The sequence below is a fragment of the Neomonachus schauinslandi genome, chromosome 15, assembly GCF_002201575.2.
Source record: "Neomonachus schauinslandi chromosome 15, ASM220157v2, whole genome shotgun sequence".
Taxonomy (NCBI): Eukaryota; Metazoa; Chordata; class Mammalia; order Carnivora; family Phocidae; genus Neomonachus; species Neomonachus schauinslandi.
In genome coordinates, this window is record NC_058417.1 from 20408801 (window position 1) to 20430725 (window position 21925).

At 43.0% G+C, this 21925-nt stretch overlaps 1 protein-coding gene across 1 annotated transcript in view; it reads right to left on the reverse strand.

Annotated features, from left to right (window-relative positions):
* The window catches only part of MYO1D (myosin ID), a 380578-nt gene extending 358659 nt beyond the window's left edge, over positions 1–21919 (reverse strand). The window contains exon 1 of the mRNA XM_021704452.2: positions 21762–21919. Within this exon, the coding sequence (XP_021560127.1) occupies positions 21762–21856 (95 nt within the window). The 5' untranslated portion in view covers positions 21857–21919. The remainder of the gene's footprint in view (positions 1–21761) is intronic.
* Positions 21920–21925: the final 6 nt, after the last annotated feature.

A 21925-nucleotide genomic window follows, 5' to 3' on the forward strand; every position in this document is an offset into this window, starting at 1 on the left:
ATAAGAATAAAAAAATTTTTTTAATTAAAAAATTTAAAAAAAAAAAAGAATTTTTTTTCCCCAGAGTGTCTCGGAGGCTCGCTCAGTTGGTTAAGCGTCCGACTCTTGATCTCAGCCCAGGTCTTGATCTCAGGATCGTGAGTTCAAGCCCCACTTGGCGTGGAGCCTACTTAATAAAAAGGGGAGGGGATTTTTTTTTTTCTATACAGCAAACCAATGTTCCAAGAATCAATATACACAAGATAGTAAATTTAACAAGTAAGTTACTGAAACAATTAATAAATTCAACATTATGAAGTTGTGGTATCTGCCTTCAGTTTACATAGCTCTCTTGAGGTGATTTTTAAAGTATGCAAGTCTTTAACTTAATCTGTAAGAATTTTTCTCCCAACTTTTTTTTCTCATTCTGAGGCCCATGTTTGAAAGTCACCTTTAATATAGATAGTGCTTTCAAATATACACACGAATTAGCTTAATTGCCTAAAAACAGAAAAAAAGTCAAATACTCTTTTTACTAGCAATGTCAACAACTGGAATTATACTGGAATCAGGCCAAACTAAGGAAAAATAGTAGCTCCTTTTCACTTCATGGAGACTTTCTTTTCTGTTCCTTCCAAACACATGCACTAGGTAACCCCTGAGAACTTTATTAATCAGAGTTATCATGAAGATCTAACTCATAAGAGGTTATAAAGAAACAAAAATGGATCCTGGCAGAGTGGAGACAATTGAAAATTTATGAAATTCTGAAAAACAGATCTCTCCCTTGCTTAACTATTCAAAATTCCTCATAAGTGAGTCACCCTCTTCTACAAAACAAAATTCCACCTGAAATAAACCTGAATGTGAAGAAGCTTGCACATCTAAGAAAATCAACTGCAGTTTTTTTTTTTTTTCTGGCTTCAAGTAATGAATCATTGATGAAGCCAACTGTAAACTACAAATAATAAAAAATAATTCTTCAAGATACACTATATGAAGTGTATACAGTAGTGACAGATTTAATTTTATTTGACAAACTAATGTTAGAATTCGTTTGCACTTCTTGTGCACAAACCAACTAAGCCAGTTAAGTAGAACCTGGGATTAAAAACACCCCATAAATGTACAATTTTTCAAGGCTTCTGAAACGCAAAGCAAAATGAAAAAGTAAGCTGAAGTAATAAAGACAGGGTAAAGGCTGAATAGGCTGATAAAGGCTGTAACTACAGCTACAGAACACAGGAATTGGAGGGAGTTGGAATACTTTGCTGGGGAGTGCATTGGCTGAATCCACAGGCTCCACTGAGTAGCAATCCTATGGTCTCTACTGGAGGCCAACGTGTAACATACACATGTGAATGTCACCTCTCATACACACATATATCCCATACTTAGCAGTTGCTCCTCCAGCCTCTGCAAATCCATCCATACCTTCAGCTGACATTAACAGAATTGTTGGTTAATCTTCATTGGTTAAAAGGAGTTTTATGATGCCATTCACAAGATTAAAGGACTTTCACCAACTCTTAATTGCTTGCTGGTTCCTACACTGTTTCCTCAATCATTTTTTTAAAACACATTTCAAAGGACTTTCATCAACTCTTAATTGCTTGCTGATTTTTATACTATTTCCTCATTTTTAAACCTATTTCACTGAAGTATAACATGAACATAAAAGTGCACAAATAGACATTGGGGAGGGTATGTACTATGGTGAGTGCTGTGAATTGTGCAAGACTGTTGAATCACAGATCTGTACCTCTGAAACAAATAATACAATATATGTTAAGAAAAAAAAAAAAAGAAGATAGCAGGAGGGGAAGAATGAAGGGGGGGAAATCAGAGGGGGGGACGAACCATGAGAGACGATGGACTCTGAAAAACAAACTGAGGGTTCTAGAGGGGAGGGGGGTGGGGGGATGGGTTAGCCTGGTGATGGGTATTAAAGAGGGCACGTTCTGCATGGAGCACTGGGTGTTATGCACAAACAATGAATCATGGAACACTACATCAAAAACTAATGATGTAATGTATGGTGATTAACAGAACAATAAAAAGGTGCACAAAATGTAAATGCACAATTTGATGAATTATCAAGGTGAACATACCTATGTGACAGTCCTGTGTCAAGACTATTACCAGCAGCCCCAGGTGCCCTCCTGTTGCCTCCTCCTAACCAGTTCTTCCTCGCCTCTCCAAAAATAGCCACTATCCTGACTTCTAACACCATAGATCCCTGTTGCTTGTTTTTGAATTTTATATAGACAGAATTTTATATAGACAGAGCACAGGTTTTGTTTCATGGCTGGCTTCTTTCACTCGGTATTATGATTGTGAGTTAACTTAAACGCTGATGCATGTAGCTGTAGTTCGTTCATCTTTGTGGTTGTCTTGTTATTCTATCATATGAATACCACAATTTATTTCTCCATCCACCAGTGATGAAAATGTGTGTTCCTCCCCACGTTGGCCTCTTACTCCTTACTGCATTTTAGCATCTAACACAACACCTTCCTCTTATTTCTACACTGCAGGTCTAGAACTACTTTTTTTTTTTCCTGCCAGCTTCATACCATTAAAAAAAAAAAAAAATCTGTCAACTATTATAGACCAAAACAATTCTTCAGAACACAAACTAAACAGCACAAAAGGAGGTCATGTCAGAGTAAACAGTGCATGTGTAAGTAATCAGCTCAGAGAAGTATGGCTCACACCCGCTGCCCCTGGGGCAGGACTAGCTTTCACTGCTTCAGGGCATATTCATTCTCCTGCGCTCATTCTCCCTTTACACCCATTTTTATGGGAGACGTCTCAGAACAAAAGCATTATACAGACATCACTGCACTGAGCAGCTTTAAACAGAATATGAGTCGCCATCATTCCAAAAGTGCATGTGGACCTATTCACGGACCATGTTTTTTTGGAAATGGCCTGGACCACGCAGCTATGTTTTGGTCAGGGAGGCCGCCATGCATGGGCACACAAAGCCTTCTGATGTATGGCGGGGAGAGAGTGAGAGACAATTTAAACAAGCATGGGTGCCCCCATCCTCTCCCCAGCCTGCCCACCACTGCTTCCCCCAATTCCAGCGCTTTGCTTCACATCCCCTCAGGGGTCTTTGCATTAGACTATCTCTTCCCTCAAACCTCCCTCTCTCCTGCCTCCTTCCCACCAGCATTTATTCATATTCAACTTCCCAGGCTTAAAAATAACAGAAAAGCAGGGATGCCTGCTGGCTCAGTCGGTGGAGCATGCAACTCTTGATCTCCGAGTTGTGAGTTCAAGCCCCACATTGGGTGTGGAGTCTACTTAAAATAAGAAAAAAGAAAGAAAGAGGGGTGCCTGGGTGGCTCAGATGGTTAAGCATCCTACTTGATTTCGGCAGCTCAGGCCATGATCTCAGGATCATGAGATCAAGCCCTGTGCTCGGCTCCGCACTCACCGGGGAGTCTGCTTGGGATTCTCTCTCCCTCTCCCTCCTCCCGCTCACTCACTCTCTCTCAAATAAATAAATCTTTGGAAGGAAGGAAGGCAAGCAAAAACCCATCTACAACCTCCTGTAGCTGTGGCCTCTCCTTCCCTCAGAGCAAACTTCTTGAAAGCTCTACCACCACTCACCGATTCTACCTCTTCACCCCCTCCCCACTCACTGTTCAACCCATTACAGCTGTTTTCCACCTCCACCCTTCAACTGAAACCATGCTCATTAAAGTCTCCAAAGCACTCCACAGTGCAGTATCTACCGGACTCCTCTTCCGTGACCTCTGGAGTGCTCACCTCCACTGCCCACACTCCTCTTCTCTTGACTTCTGTGATATCACACTCTGCTGTCTTCTTCCCACCTCCCTGGATGCTCCACCTCAGGTTCCTGTTAGGGTGCTTCTTCTCACTGTCCCTTAGATATAGATTTCCTCAGGGCTCAGTCCATGGCCCTTTACTCACTCTTTATGCTCTCTTTGATTATCTACACCTCACACACAGGTCCCATGGGCACCTCGATCTCAATGTGAGAGGCATTCTCCCTTCCCAATACTATTTTCAATATCGACACACGTAGCCAGTGCCCTCAGTCTCTATTAGTGCCCCTACTCCTTTCCATTGCAAGCAGCAGCAGGGCTAGGAGAAAGGGTATCGGCTTTGCTGTCATTCCCATGCCCAACTTTCAAATTCAAAGTGCTTCTTAAATTAGCAATGTGACTTTGAGAAAATCATTTTCTCTCTCTGAATACGTTTCACATCCATATAATCAGTATAACACCCACCTAGAGCTGAATGGATTAAAAGAGATGAATGAATGAATAAATTTAATTAATTAGAAACCATCTAACACAGTGCCTTATGTCTCAGAGCTGTCCCAATCATCAGTTTCCTCCCCATTTTCCCTTTTGTGGAAGCTAGTCCTGTCTCCCTAACTATACTGAATTGAAAGCAGAGCTCTCCTCCAAACCTGTCAGACTCGTCTTCTCCTTGTCCCTGAACACATCATGCCCATTCACAGAGGACCTCTGCAAGGAATGCTCTTCCCTGCTATTCTTATGTCATGCATACCTCAGTCTTACTCAAGCTCCAACACTCAGCCCCATCCCACACATTCAGAGAGGCCTTCCTTAATCCCCAAAGCTCATAGAAACATCCTCCTAGTCTGAACTGCACCATGTTGGTACCTACAACCTGGCATCTATTCTATACTACACTATGGGGGTCACACACTTTATTACGCCAATGTCCCTTTTACCCAATTACATCATGAACTTCTTGTAGGGAGTTAGATTGGGTCCTTAGTGTATAGTCTCTAGCAAACAGTTTTAAATAATATCTGTTGATTGGTATGAGAGGTCAATCTCCTTGGATCTGTAGTAACTGAAGGCATAAACATATTTTTTTTTTTAGAATCACTTTTTTTTTTAAATTTTTTTATTTTTTATTTAACAGAGATAGACAGCGTAAGTAGGCAGAGCGGCAGACAGAGGGAGAGGGAGAAGCAGGCTCTCCGCCAAGCAGGGAGCCCGATGCGGGGCTCGATCCCAGGACCCTGGGATCATGACCTGAGCCGAAGGCAGCCGCTTAACCGACTGAGCCACCCAGGCACTCCGGCATAAACGTATTTAATAAATTCAACTATTACTTTAAAATATAGAGAGAGACACCCAGAATCTTAGCATTTAGGGCTTCAGAGGCCATGTAAACCAATCTTCCAGGTGCATGAAACCCCTTTACAACAACCTTGGCGACTGAACTTCCAACTTCTGTTTCAATAAATCCCCGTAACCAGAGACTTACTACATCCTTTGGGAACCCATTTGATGTCTAGGTAGAAGTTACTTTTTTTTTTTTTCCAAACAATCTCAAACTTAAAAAAATTTTTTTCCAAGTACTTTCTTTCTTCCTGAACTACTTGACAGTGATTTGCTGACCTGTATTTCCTGCAAACAATGACATTCTCCCACACAACCACAACACAATCATCAAAATCAGGAAATTCAAGTATGATACAGTGTGATACATTTATTAACAATGAATTCTCAGACCCCATTCAAATTCCACCAAAGGTCTCAATAATGTCCTATAGAGAAGAATCCAGTTCAGACTCATGCTTCACCCTTAGTTATGTCTCTTTACTCTCCTTTCTAGAATATTTCCTCAGTCTTCCCTTGATTCTCATTACCTTGACATTTCGGGAGATTAGTTTCTTTGTAGGCTGCCGTTCAACTTGAATTTGCCAGATGTTTGCTCTGCTTAGATTCAGGTTACGCATCTTCAGCAGGAATGTTACAGAAATGATGCTGTGTCCTTACTGCATCTATTCACATGGTATGTGATCTGATTTGTCCCATTACTGATGCTGTTCCTCTTGCTCATGTGATTAAGGCAGTGTCTGCCAAACTTCGCCGTAACAGCATTCTTTTTTTTTTTTGCTATTCCTCATCGAAGTTCAAGCTATTAATTTATTAGTTTATGTAAGCATGGACTCGTGGTTTCCTATTTCAGTTTGATGCTCAAACCGACCCAGATTTAGACAAGGGGAGCTCCTTCAAACTGGTTTCTAGATCTTCTTTGTATTTCCCACCAAGCTTGGAGGATTTCCTTGCTTTCTGGCACAGCAAGATGCCCCATGCTCATCTTGCTTCTTTTTGTTTTAATACAAGAAGGAATGCCACTCACCTCTTCGTTTAAAAAGGGGGGTATTATACAACTTAGTTCATTAAATATATCATACGTCATGGCATACTTTCTGGCCGATACATACACAGCCATTTTCTATCAGTGTGATCTAGGATATTCCACAGTGTGGAGGGACAGAAGCTCCTATGCCTGGGATGCTTCCAGACTCTGGCCTATGCACCTCTTCATCTAGCTGTTCATCTGTATCCCATATCATACTCTTTATTCTGAACTGGCAAACATAGTAAATGTTTCTTTGAGTTATGTGAGCCACTCTAGCAAATCAATCAAACCCTGAGGAAGGGGTCACGGGAACCTCTTATTTACAGCTGATGGGTCAGCAGCACAGGGGGCAGCCTGGACTTGGGGTTGGCGTCTGAAGTGGAGGGCAGTCTTGTGGGACTAAGCCCTTAACCTTCGGGCTCTGACACTATGTCCATGTAGATAATACCAGATTTGTGCGCATTAAATCTGTAAGACATGCCATTGGTGTCCACTGAGAACTAGAGAGCTGCTTGGTGGTATGGGAAAACACACCACAGTTATCATGTCTTATGTGTGGTTCCTTCAGTCATTCCCCAATGACAGAGTTTCAAGTGCCCCCATCATACTGAGCATTTTTTCTGAACGAACACCATTCTGTCCACACAGCTTGTAAAAGAATATATAGGAGGCACTCTTGGTCACCTATCCAATATCCTATTCTGTCCCTAAAATTCATTCCTTCCTGAAAGAACAAGGAATCCAATTTTGCTTGGGTATCTATTCCCTTCCATGTGGTCATGGGCCTCAGGAAAAATGAACTCTATCCTTAGCTCTTGACTATTCTAACTCGATCATGTTAACCACATTCCTCTGAGCCAGTGATGGGTTTAATAATGTGCATGTGAGCAAATGCTGACCAAGGAAATGTGAGGAAGTCTTCTAGAGGCTTCCTGAGAGAGAAGCACAAGACAAGCAGATGGCTCCCTCTCCTTCCTCCAGAAGTTACTGCATCTGAGTGGGATGCACAGAAGTGCTACAACGCTCTTCCCCCAGCCTGAGGACAAAACCAGCACAAAAAGAAAGGCAGGGCTGAGATAATCAGACCAGTGGAGCCAAAGGCTTTAAGGACCGGCCAGAGCCTCTCTTATCACTTCTGGTTGTGTGAGATAGTAAGTTTCCTTTTTGTTTAAAAGGTTTGTTCAGGTTTTCTTTTAGTTGAAGCCAACAGTATTCTAACTGATACAAGGTGGTGTGGGAGCTCCTCACCCCTCCTGGAGAGGCAGAACTGAGCCAGAAAACTTCCAAGTCGACCCTTGCAGGTCAATGTGGATGCACAGCAAAGTCTATAAAACCCTCATCTTTGACACTCTTTCAATGTTATTTTGTATTTCTATTGTTGCCCCTCAGAGGAACTAGAGATTTACTTATTATTTACACTGTTAGCTTTTCCATTGTTTCAACCCGTTCAGATCATCTCAGGCAAGTATGTTTTATGTGCTTGATCACAAAGGAACTTAAAGAACTGCTACTTGATTCCAAAGCAATAGAGCTAAGAAGAGAGGGAAAGAAGAATAAACATAGAGCTAGGATACAGGAGATTTCTGCTCCAGCAGTAACTGTGCCACTCGACTAGGGAAGAATCTTGGACAAATCACATACTGTCTGTGTTCCTAACTTCTTTATCTTTACATCAGTGAGATAACCTCAAGGTTCCCCTTCTGGCATTAAATTCTATGACTCAGAGACTTCATGGCTCAGAATTCTTCTCCTGCTTGAAGCATAAAATCAGAAAAAAAAAGTCCCTGAAAACCACTTGCAGCCTATTAGTCATTATCAAGATTATTTCAAAAGCTCTGCTCTTGGGGCGCCTGGGTGGCTCAGTCGTTAAAGCATCTGCCTTCGGCTCAGGTCAGATCTCAGGGTCTTAGGATCGAGTCCCGTGTCGGGCTCCCCACTCAGCGGGGAGTCTGCTTCTCCCTCTTTCTCTGCCTCTCCCCTAGCTCGCTCTCTCTCTCAAATAAATAAAATCTTAAAAAAAAAAAAAAAAGCTCTGCTCTTGGGCTGCCTACTGCAAGAAATAGCTTTGTCAGACTACAGATCAAAATAGGACCGTATTTGTGTTCACTATCTCTTAAGGAAGGGTATAGAAAGCAATTGCCAACTCCACACTCTATTCCCCAATTTGACAAAAACAAACATTCAGAACCACCAGCCAGCAGAACCAGGGAATTCGGGCTGCTAAATTGAAGCAACCCAGATACTTCAAAGTAGTCTATCACCTGAAATGATTGCAAGATGTGCAAAGCCCTTCAGTAGTTTCCAAGTGTATCCAAAGTCTGAATGTTTTTTTAAAAAATATGTTATTTATTTGACAGAGGGTGGGGGGAGCACAAGCAGGGGGAGTGGCAGGCAGAAGGAAAAGCAGGCTCCCTGCTCAATCCCAGGACCCTGGGATCATGACCCGAGCCAAAGGCAGACGCTTAAACCACTGAGCCACCCAGGCGCCCCAAGTCTGAATCCTTCACTTCCCAAGGCCCTTTGCAAAGTGTGCTCCCTGACAGTGTTCCATCATCACCTGTCCCCCATCTGCCTGGAGACTCCAGCCGCACTGGATGCTCTTCAGGTTCTGAAACACACCAAGCATCAGTCTGTCAACATCTCCCTCCCTCCCTTGTGATTCATTCTGCTCGCTTGTACTGCCCTATCTCTATCCCCCCACCCCACACCTGCCTCCCCCTGCCCCCCAACAGAGTCCTCATCCTTCTGATCTCAGTTAAACCCAACTTCCTCATAAAATGCCTTGTCTGCAGCACGCACCCACACCACACATATGCCACTGCCATTTTTCCGATGAGGGAACCCTGCTCCTGCCCTTCACAGCACTTATTATTATTATTCTTTAGTTGTTTACCAATTTCGTATGCCTCCCCTGCTGGTTTATCAGCTCTGTAGGAGAAGAAACCATGTCTGTCTGGATTGCCCCTGCATACCCCAAAAAGAATGACAAAAACATGGTTACTATCATACTTTCAAAGACAATTTAATAACATGGAAAAGTGCTTAAGTTACTATGTTATATGAGAAAACTATTTACAAGGTTATACCTTGCATAAGCATGAGTCCAAATTTCAAAATATATAAATTTATATATGTTCAAAATATTATAAAGAAATAGATATATATCAAGGCATTAACAAGGATGGCATGATTATACTTTTTTGAATGGAGAATCTGGTGACAGAAAGAAAAATAATATATAGTATGCTAACAATGGACAACCATAACCATAGGGTGAAACAGAAAACGTGTTGTCAGGATGAAGAATAAAGTAGCAACTAGCAAATAATTAATTGATTTAATAATCATAAGAGAACTAAGAACACTGTTTGGATACATGTGTTATTATACCAGTCAGTTCCCATTATGGTCGCGGCCCATTAGCTCCAACAGAACACAACTAGGGAGTGAAAAACCAGTAGCCTAAGAGAGTGGTTCCTAAGCTGGCTGGGCAGGAGAATCACCTGGGCATTAATGAGGCTTAATATATCAGAACCTCCAGGAGGTATATATTTTAAAAGCTGTGTAATTCTCAGACAAGCTAAATTTGGGAACTACCAGCCTAGAATAAATCAAGAAGTTAAAGAAGAGGTTCCTTTTCAGTAAAGGTTTCAGATAAAACAGGAACCTAAGAAGCAGGGATGCAAACAGTAACAAACTCTGCCACCAGCAGCTGCCTATCACAAATCAATGAGCAATCATGAAATTCACATGGGGTGGAAAAATCCACTCATACTTTGGTTTGATCAACCACATAAGTAATTCAAATACCAATGGCAGCAACACATTCCAGAGTAGCACCTTAGCTACTCAGAACTCAGCCTTGAGTTCTACCTGCCTTTCCAGTCAAACACACCGAAGCCATGAAAAAAAAATACCTCTGAGCAAAGAAGGGCAGATAAAAAGACAAAGGTCTCCAAACTCATGCCCTCCAATTGATACATCCAATTCAAACCCTCAATCTTCATCAGAACACATTAACTCTTTCCTTCTTTATAGGCCATTCTATAAGTGCATCCTGGAGAAGATTAGATATCAATTAAGAGGGAAGAGAGAATTCACAGAGAGAGAATTCAATGAAAGAAATGATAGAAACTTACCCATATACACTAAAAAGTTGAACTGCTTAGATCAATTTGGTGTGGAACAAAACACTACATGTCTCTCAATAAATCCCAAAGGCATAAAAGCAATTATTCATACCTATGATCATGATGATCTAAGTCGCAGAGAAAAAAAGTTAAATTTCCTTCTTTATATTCCACATAAGGAGGCAAAAATGAGAAAGCACTGACATTTGAACACCCTTGGTGTGTTAAGAACAACAACCCACCTGTTGTCTCATTTGATGAAATGACCTTGTAGTAGGGATCAGTCCCATTTTAAGACTATAGAGGCCGAGAGAACTGAAGTAAACTGAGGCAGAAGTAATACAGCATATAATACAGCCATGTTTAAATCTGGATAACTGAATTATTCCTTTGTTCATTATTTTATACTGCGTTGCCACTTTTTAAATCATTTTGGTTGGAAATACTTTTCTTTTTTTTTTTTTTTTAAGGTAGGCTCCATGACCAGCATGAAGTCCAATGCAGGTCTTGAACTCAAGACTCTGAGATCAAGACCTGAGCTGAGATCAAGAGTGGAAGACTTAACTGACTAAGCCACCTAGGCGCTCCTGGTTGGAAATATTTCTAATTGGGTATGTTTGCAAGGATAAAAGTCGTCTGGAAAATAATCACCTAGAACAGTGGTTTTCAAACTGTTTTTTTTAAATGTGATAGTATTGGGCGCCTGGGTGGCTCAGTCGTTAAGCGTCTGCCTTCGGCTCAGGTCATGATCCCAGGGTCCTGGGATCGAGTCCCACATCGGGCTCCCTGCTCAGCAGGAAGCCTGCTTCTCCCTCTCCCACTCCCCCTGCTTGTGTTCCTGCTCTCGCTATGTCTCTCTCTGTCAAATAAATAAATAAAAAATCTTTAAATGTGATAGTATTTCCTTCCAAACAAAAATTCCTTGGAACCCCAATATATAAGAAGTAGAGCTGCTGTGTTGGAAGCAGAAGCAAGCAGGGGGCCTGAAGTCCTATTCCATCCCCACCTGGAATGGAAGACTGCTTCTCAGGCACCTCCATGGCCAGGGACACCACAGAATGCAGGTAAAAAAAAAATAGCACCTATCTAAATGGCCTCAGTCACTGGATCTGCTGTATAAAAGCATGTCCCTTAGAGATATTCAACAAAGATACAAAGCTATATAAAGGCATCACAATGCTGGTAAAAACAGTCAATTTGCTAAGGTAAGCAACAACAAAACACAGCTCAAGATCGAAGTACCAATGAATTATGTTTTCCTCTTATATGATGTTAGGCTTCATATGTCTGAGTTCTACAAGTCTTTTAAAAGAAAAGAAGATGTCTATCATTTCGCAAAAACTCATATATATTTTAGTGGGGTTTTTTTCCGCAAGAGTAATGATAGTTTCACTTTCCCATCTTCCCAAAGACTAGAGTCACAACAACAACAAAAAAATCAGATTATATAATTATATAAAATACAATACATAGTTCAGGCAGGAATCAAAGATGCAGAAATATATGCATTCATGTATTCGTTCATTTTTAGAGGGGAAAACATTTTGTCCTTAATGCCTGGCAATAAGCCTTCAGAGACAAAGAAGACTTTATCTTCCCTAAGATAAGGTCCTTGCCCTCAGGACCTGGAGACTAGAATCGGGGCACAAATATGATAGGACAGGTTGAAGGCAGTGAGAAACTCCTTGTAGTTGTACTTACTGACATTTACTCTACAGATTTTTTTTTTTGAGGGTTTTTTTTTTTTTTTTTTTTTGGCAAAGATTTAATTATAAGGAACATAGGCCAGGATGGCAGAATCAGGCTAACTCAACCTATAATACATTTAAAATGACCTAGATGTCTATAAAAGCCAAAACTAAAACATGACCAATTTTAGGGTTATCCAAAATTAAATGTAAACTTTTTTAAAACAGAGTTTGACTTTTTTTTTAATTGACTATAAAATTTTTCTTGACTTTATATTGAACACAAAGCAACAGTTTGAGATAGAGCCATTCGCAATCACCCTGACCCCACTACGGATGATCTTCTATTGTACAAGTTACTCAAAGCAGACTTTGTGGTCAGAGGGGGAAAAAAATTGTTTGAGTTTCTCTTGGTGTTTGCTTCATTGTTTTAGATGAAGCCATTTTTTGACTAATTCATTTGCTTCTAGCGCTTATGTGAACCTTGTGTATATAAGTGGTATTCTCCACACCCCACCCCCGCACCCAGGTCTCAGTAATACAGCTGTGGGAGATATATGGAGGAGAGGAATGAAAGCAAAGTTGTGTTTGTTCCTTGATATATTTTTCCATCTATTCCAGAAGTTTTGTTTTTTGTTTTGGTTTTTTTTAGAACTATGAATCGGCCTGTGTCTTTTTTGAAAAAAGCTATGTTCAGTCAGCAGTAAACAACCATTTTATTAAAGCAAAATAGCTTTACTAGAGTTAATCTAATTAATGTGAAATCCACTTCTATACTGTGCACCAAGGAGCAGAAATGTAGGGGAAATGAAGGAGGTCTTGTTCAGATATAACAGTGACCAGTCCCACAAGAGCAGCTGTGCCTAGAATATAAATAGGGATATTTTCAGGGGTGAGGCTAGATAATTAGGAGAATGGAAGGTGGGCAAAGTACCAAGGAGGAACTAGATGATGCTCTTGAATCGCTTCTCCATCAACTGAAGTCACTTATCAGAGCCCTTTACTTAAAAATGGTCTACTTTCCACAGAAGTAGACCACTCTATTTCACCAAAATAGCCATGATTAGGTTCACAGGCTGGCTCACGAATGTCTCTTTAACCCACAATGGAATGACCATACACGCAGTCTGGGTGCTGAGTCTTGGAAGTTCTGTAATTAGACATAAGATAAAGGAAAAAAATTCCATTTCCTCTTCTAGGCCCAAAGATGAGCCACAGATAAATTTTTTCATTGAGCAAAGTTTTTCTCAGGCACCCTTCCTGCCATTAGAGCCTGCCTCCCAAAAATGAACTGAGCTCACACTATATCCAGCCCATCCCTTCCCTCCACCCCCACGATTTCAGCTCTCCATCCCACGTCTGCCTTATCCCTGAATAGTTATGTGCTGCAAAATTATTTCTCAGAAATGAAATTCTCCATTCCTCCTAACTGATCTCAACTAGGCATAAGAAAGAAAGGTTTGAGCAAATTGACACCAATGTAAGAGAAATCTTATCAACCTAACTCAATCTCCAGTTGGGAGAATTTGGGGGCAGCATAAGAAAGGAATGAAAAAAGTGCAGCAATGTGGCGGGGGGGGGGGCAATATTCTGAGCAATGGAAGCTGGCTAGCAGCAGGGCCAGCCCATTCATGCTAAGAGTGGGTGGCGAGAGAGAAAAAAAGAAGGCCAGCACAGTAGGGGCCATGAGGCAGCAAGGCCCATGGAAAGGGTTGTTTCCAAGATGCCATTCCTCTACTTCCAACAAGGGTGTGCTTGCATTCTACCCCTTCCACAGAGCATGTCCTCCCTACTCCCAATCTTTCTCGCTTTCTGAATTCCCTCTGAGCTCTAGTGCCTAACACATGAGCGCTCAATTATACTGTCACCAGTACTCGCTTTTTAAAAAATATGTGGTTTGTTGATTCCTTCTCTCTAGGAAGCCCTTAAAACAACAGATTGTCTGCACTATCCATTTTTGGCTCAATTATATTCTACTTTATGTTGACCTAATTATGAAGGTATCTTTTACTCCCGATTCAGCTATCCCCCAAAGAGTGACTTTTTTTTTTTTAATATTTTATTTATTTGACAGAGAGAGACACAGCGAGAGAACGAACACAAGCAGGAGGAGTGGGAGAGGGAGAAGCGGGCTTCCCGCGAAGCAGGGAGCCCGATGCGGGGCTCGATCCCAGGACCCTGGGACCATGACCTGAGCCGAAGGCAGACGCTTAATGACTGAGCTACTCAGGAGCCCCCAAAGAGTGACTTTTTTAAAAAAGCAACCCTCATGAAAGTACCCACTACAGAGATAAGCACACAGCAAGAATTGAAGTAGCTGCTAGCTTTAAAGCCAGGAGGTTATACTAAATATATATAAGGTCTATAATGCTAAGTGAAATAAGTCTGTCAGAGAAAGGCAAATACCATATGATTACACTCATATGTGGAATTTAAGAAAGAAACAAAACAAAGGGAAAAAATAAGGGACAAATAAAAAAACAGACTCTTAATTACAGAGAACTGATGGTTACCAGAGGGGAGGTGGGTGGGGAGATGGGGGAAATAGGTGACGGGGATAAAGGAGGGCACTTGTCATGATGAGCACCAGGGGTTGTATGGAAGTGTTGAACCACTATACTGTACACCTGAAAACTAATATTACACTGCATGTTAACTAGCTGAAATTAAGATAAAAACTTAAAATACATACATACACACAGAAAGAATCTCTAATTAATTAAGGAAATGAGTTACAGATTATTTTTATTTTATTTTTTTAGAGGCTCTACTTAAAGTTCATCACCCAGCTATAGCACCTGCGGATTTTGGGCAACAATGTCACCAACCTTTGTGAAAGCACAGAACAGTAGACATGAAGAATAAAATATTTTGGAATATTTAGAACTGATTTCCTTTTCCAAAAAGTTTAAAACTTTTGGAAACTAAACAGTGTACACCTGGCGGGAGCAGTATTATGGTACATTTAGAGAGATACTGATAGAGGGAACTGGAAATAGCAAGAGCACTTGGTCCACAGGCCAGGATTGAGAGAAGATTGAGAGGCGAGACACAGAGGACCACCTACTGAGGATCTACTCTGCTTCAGTCTTCCCAAAGACTGGAGTCCAAAGACTGGAGTCACAACACTGGAGTTGGGTACCATGTTGGGTGCTTTACAGGCGCTATAATCCAAGCTTCACAATAACACCCTCTTCACAAGTGAAGAAACCGAGGCTCAGGGAGGCTAAGTAACTTGTCCAAGGCCACATGGGTGTTAGTAAGTGGACAGAGACAGGATTAAGGTCCAGATCTGTTTATCTCCAATGCTCTTGCCCTCTCCACTAGGTAACCCCAACCCCATTTAGAATATTTTCATCTTTGCCCCCCAAATAAAACCAAAACAAATGGATCTGTCTTAATGAGGAAGGAAGATGTGAAAATAGCTAGCTATAGATCGGTTATGAAGTCAGGACAGGGAAGCAAGGTAATGTGGGAAGATTCAGGAAGACAGTTAACATTAGTAGAGACGGAATTGTGTACCGAGCACTGACCAGGCACTTTTTACACATCATGTGATTTCATCCTAATAACCCTAAAAAGCAGTCATTTTACATGTAAGGAAACTGAAACTTAGGGATGTTAACTTACCCTAGATCATAATGCTAAAAAGAGTAAAAGCGAGGCTGGGATTTGAACTTGGGTCAGTCGGGTCTCAAAGCCCCTGTGCTCTTTCCACTGCGCCCTGTGCCCTGAACAAGCAATGCTCTCCCAGTTCTTCTTCCCATAAATGCCAAAAACTAAAGTTTGGGTAACACTGTTCTATTAAGAGATCTAACCAGAAATTATATAGCAGTTGAACCGAAAGGAGCCTGCTTCCCACGGGAAATAAAACTATCATATTAACCAAGGAATTTAACAGACAAAAAGAGGCTTAGAATATATATTTTTAAATGCTGCAACCCTCTGAACCTATGTATGAACACAGCTGACATCCTTATAAGCCATGTCACTGAGGCTCATCAATAGGTGATCTACCCCACGGGGCTGGAGCTACTGTTGACAGCAAAGTTCCCCACCAGATGGACGTAGCCAGTGGCTGGGCAATGGCTCAATCCAGTCTCAACAGCCACCCGGCAATGGATGACAGAGAATTATCCTAAAACGGGACTAGTCCTTGAGATAGGGTCCTTTTTGCTGAGCTGGCTCAGACTTAGGTGGGAATGTCAACCAACAGCTCTCCACAGTAGGATAATTCCCAGTGCAGACAACTTACATGTGGACCATTAAATAAACACATTTCTATCTACACCAGATTCGCCATCTTTTGTCTCCACGTTAAGCAAAAAAGTCAAAGCTTATCTCTTCCTGTAGAAGTAGAGCCCTTCAGACACTGCAATGAATCGCACCAGTAGCAGCTTTCCGAGGGCTCGATTCCACCCACATCTGGCTCTACTTGGGAGCTAAATGCAGCAGAAGTCTCCAGGGTCAACAAATGACCCTGAATAAAAATAGTCTTGGAAATCTGTCACAGAGTAGGAAAGGAAACAAGACGGCAGGGTGATTCACTCCAAATGGCAGTTCCAAAACCCAAATTCTCATTTTTGTCCCAATATGAGGCCAATGTGCAAAACAGGCACAGAGCAAACTGTCCTTTTCCGAAGGCCTCTAAAAGTGGTTGCCAAAGAATTTCACATGGAAGCCAAAAAGATTTAGTGTGCCATTCACCTCTCCTATAAATTTAACTGCAGCTACTTCTAACTAGAACTCTGAACCAACTGCAGAGTTACACTTGCTTTAAGACCACCCAGAGTACCTAAGCTTTTGCCCCAGGCAAGAAAGAGGGGCCCTTTGTCTCATCAAATTTTCCAAATGACCGAGCAGCCACAGGGAAAGAGTACAGAGGTGGCGTGGTGAGTGAATGAGTGAGTGAGTGAGTGTGTGTACGTGCCTGCGTAAGTAATGCTACAGCTCATTCCCCTCTTTCCCCGACACAGTTAAGCTGTATTAAAATAACTGCAACATTTTGAGAAGATTGTATGCTTTTTTAAGTTAAGAATTCCACTGGTTGAAGATCAACCAACATTTGACTGTTTAGTGAACGCATTTAAAAATGTATTGAACACATAGGTGCCCAGCATGATAGGAAACACAAGGGGACCAGCGATGGGTTTGCTTCACCACTACCCACCTGCACTGTCCCCTTCCAAAGCCTATATCTAATTTGGCATTCACAATTTATACTCTTTTTCTTAAACATGGTTCTCCCCCACCCCCACAACTGTAATGAGTTTTCAGGGCCACAAAACCTGGATCCACCTCTGGATGACGCTCTCTGTCTTTGAGGAGCTCACTATTGGGTGGGAAGGCAGGCATGCAGGTAACAACAACATGACCTGATACATTCTCTCTAACAGTGAGGACCAAGTGTCCATGTGTCCTGGGAGCACAGGTAAGAGTAGAATGAACCCTGACTCAGAGGACTGTGAAAGACTTTGCAGAACTGGTCTCAAAAGTTGAGTGAGAGTGACAAGCAGAGCATGTGAGCAGTGGGGAGGGAAGGAGGAGGACATTCCAGGGAATGAGAACAACTGAGGCCAGTGATTCTCAACTGGAGACAATTTTGCACCCCCCCCCCACCTCCCTGCAGGGGACATTTGGCAATATCTGCAAACATTTTCAGCTGTCATAAATGGGAGGAAAGTAGTGCTATTGGCATCTGGTGGGTAGAGGCCAGGGATGCTGCCAAAGATCCTACAACGCACAGGACAGCCCCCCAAAATAAAGAACTATCCACGCCCAAGTGTCAAGAGTGCTGCAGTTGAGAAGCCCTGGTCTAAGCAAAAGTGTAACAGACATGCTGTGTTAAGAAGTTGCCTGTGACTCCGGCAAACAGTGTTTCAAACGACTACTTTTATGGAAGAGAAAAAAACAGTAAGGAAAGAGGGGAGGAAAAATTAAATTTCCAAGGAGCCAAGATACCAGGCTGAGCAGACGCCTTATTCTCAAAACAGGAACTATCACCAACAAAATTAGGAAACTGGACTCCTGGAAGCCTACGGGGCATTTCATTGCCCAGTGAAATGAAAAGCACATCTGTCTGGGATGCGGTCCTCGGCCAGGGCCCAGCCCTGAGCAGCGGCCTGCCTTCTCCCTTTTGCTCACAGGACTAAGTGGGGAGTGAGGAGCAGTTGCTCCATGCAGCTCGCGCTCACGGGATTCTCAATTCGAGAGAGGGTGCAAAGCTGCTGCTAAGGCTGGAAGGACTCAAGCACAGTGATGGCCCAGCAAAGGGTTCCAGGTCCCAAAAGTAAGGGGCTTCAAAGAAAGCAGAATATGTTGAGGACACTGTGGCCAGCGCTGCAAGGGGTCATTAGGGCTGTTGGAAGGAACCAGGCCTGACCATGAAGGCAAGAGGTGTCTATGCAGCAATCTTACTCCTGGGCACAGACCCATTAAAAATGCAGTGAGGAGCTCACCACCACCACCACCACCAGCACCCCCACCAAAAAAGGAAAAAGAATTAAATAGAACAGATCTCCCCCAGCAAGGGACTTCTAGGAGAGAAAGAAAGCAGCCTTCAAAATACTAGCAGTTTTTCATATAAGGGTAAGAAAGAGAAGTGTAACTCTTTCACAGATAATACTAACTCACACTAATCCACATCACCCCTTAAATCTTGCCTCATCCAGACTCACAGGTTCAGACACACACCTACATGAATTTTTGAAAATAATAATAGTATGAGGAAAGTTACATCAATTGTAGCAAATGTCTAAAAATCAACTGTTAGCTCCAAGAGGGGAAAAGGAGGCCAGCAGAGTAGCAAAGTAAAAAGATAATTCTAAATGAACGTCATAAAAGCTTTAAAGATACAACTTTTTCCCTCTTTTTCTTCTTGCTCTACAAAAAGCGTTGTTCCAAGGAATGTATTATGTGCCCAGTGTTACGCTGGGAGCTGGTATCAGGAAAATTACAATCAGGTTTGGATGGCACAGCCCCCTGAAACCAGTGTTGTCTTCAGTACCTATGTCACCGACCACAAATGAAGAGGGCCGTGCAGAAGAGTGGGGGGGAGGGAGGGGAGAGAGCAGAAGACAGGACCTTCCTGACAGAAGTGAGAGAAGGAGCCACAACCTGGGGAAGGCACGAATGATCGCGAATGATCGGGCTCATGCACACACATCCACCGAGAGATGAAACACGCAAATTCTGTCCGTATACAACCATAAATTACACGCGCCTGGCCCAACCACCCATGTTCCAGGAGATAAAAACACTTCAACATCCAGAGCACTGGGACCTGCGGTGTTTCTAGTCACCTTTTGCAAAGTGAAACAAATGTTTCAAGGGTCGCAACAGCGTGAGCCCGGAAGCTCATCCAGCTAAACACTAAAACAGTCTGGAGGGATAACAGGGCAATAGGAAATCCAAACTATCAGAGAGAGGACTGCTTTCCACCTGGGTAATCAGGATTTAACAACTAAAGAGGGCAAGGGTATTGCTGCTACACTATGCTGAGACTGTGTTTACGGCTACTGGGAACCTACTACTCCCAGCTTATAAGTAAACCATGAACAATCACTGAAAGATGTACATTGAGAATTGCAGCCAATTCTCAGGGTCGTCAAGTATACACACAGATACATGAGCATGTCTAAACGGCCAGGATCTTGACTGACTCACTGACTGGGTGTGAAGGTAGCCCCAGAAACCTGGGCATTAGCCAAGGGTCGTGCTAATGAGCTGGTGATTCCTCCCACAACTCCCCAACATCAACTCCTTCCCCTCCAGCAACTTAGTATGTTCACTACCACCCAAACAGAATCAGCTTTCATGCCTCCACTCCTCTGTGCATGCCACTGCATCCACTTGGAATGTTCTCCACCTAGACAAACCCTACCCATCCTTTGCAACTCATCTGAACCTCTCTCCTCGTGTTTATGAGCTAGCCTAAAGCACCTCTCCCTCTTCTGAACTCCAGAACAATTAGCGTGTACAATTTCTTGGCAACAAATCACCTAAGCTCTACAAAGCTTAACTCTTCTATTGCTTTCTTGATTTACTATTTAAATCAAGAGGAATTTCCACCTTTCTCCCTGTCTTGATTAGCACTGTCACCTCTTTGAGAGATAAGGATACATCTTATAGTTCTTGGGATCCTCCCACCTTACCTCCTAAATTACATTGCACAATGTAGAACTAAACTGCAAGGTTAAATTAGGCTCACTTTAATAATGTTTAAGATTCAAACCTCACACTTAGAGACTTTGGGACCAATAATATGTAAAAGCAGAAAAGAACGTAAGTGCTGAAAAATCTTGAAGATCCTCACTATTTTACAAATAGACACAGACTGGTTCGAGGTCAGCTTGTAGTAGGCAGATGTAGAACTCAGAACTGCACCCCTGCTCCATACTCTGGGACATAGTGAAGCCTGGAGAAGAGCAGAAGACCCTATGGGGTTTGCAATTCCAAAGATTAAAAACTTTCTTTAAATTCTTAACTTAGGGGCGCCTGGGTGGCTCAGTCGTTGAGCGTCTGCCTTCGGCTCAGGTCATGATCCCAGGGTCCTGGGATCGAGCCCCACACTGGGGTCCCTGCTTGGCGGGAAGCCTGCTTCTCCCTCTCCCACTCCCCTGCTTGTGTTCCCTCTCTTTTGTCTCTCTCTGTCAAAAAAATAAATAAAATCTTAAAAAAAAATTCTTAAGTTAAAACGAACAGAGGTAATTATTACTGAGAAGCAGAGTTAGTTAAGCACTCAAACCTAGATCACGATCTTCACTTTATAAGCTTATGGAGTGATATTTAGCTATAAACCTTACAAGAAATTGGGCTAGAACTTCCAGGAACCACCCCATGCCTCCAAACTCCGTTATTTTGAAACTCCATTTACTGTAATGTTTAACCAAAAAAAAAGTCAAAACTAAAGTTCTGTTTACATATACTCTATCAGGAGTGAAATAATCACATGTAGAGTTTCTAAAATAAATTCGTCTTGGAAGCCCATTTCAGGGCGTTGAGTTGTGACTACATTTTCAAGGATGTCAGTAACACAAGGGCTCCATCCATAACTCCTTGAAAAAAACTGAAACCATGAACGCCTTGTCAAATTCAGACAGTTTATCTTGGCACTGGCAAGCAGAGCAGTCTCTTCGATGTCTGGAAACGTGTCTAATTACGTTTAGAAAGTAACTAAAAAAATAGCCAGTGTCCTGGAACAGACAAGCTCAGGGATCACTACTCCATAGCATCCTGAATGACATGATGGAACCACGCCAGGAAAAAAAAAAAAATGGAGAAAAAGAAAACCAAGTGCGAAACCAGGATGAGACCCGAATCTCTCTACAAAACAACCCTCCCGTCTTCCCAGGGCCTTTGTGGCCGCCACACAACTCTCCCTGAAGTTTGCGTTTTCCTTTACTTTTGTTTCCATTAGGTCATCCGGCCCGCCCACATCACTCACCTGGGGCAGCGAGCTAGCTGGCCCTGCCCCAAGCGCTGCCTCCAGCCCGCACACCCCTCGCACCCCTCCCCCCCCGCGTCCGGACAGCACCCAGGACACCCGTCTCCCGAGGGCGCAGCCCTGGGGCTCGGCACGCCCCTTACCCTCCCAGGCAGCCGCACCCCGGGGCGTCCTCCCTCGGGAAGGCGCAACCACAGAGCTCCGGCGGGCCCCCGGACACTACCATCCGGCCGCACTCCAACCCTCGAGCTCGGCGCGCCCCTGACACCCCCAATCCCGCCGCACCGCAAGGGCGCCCCCTCTCGGGAAAGCGCAGGCTCCCGCCCGGGCGCACCGCCACTCCGCCCTCACCTGAGCCGAAGGTTGGTCATGAACTCGGGCATGGAGACGGTGTCCATCAGTACGAAGTCCGCCTTGCCGAACTCCAAGCTCTCCTGCTCGGCCATGGCGCCGGCGTGCGGGCTCAGGTGGGCGCAGACCGGCTCAGGTGGGCGCGCTCAGGCTGCGGGGGCCGG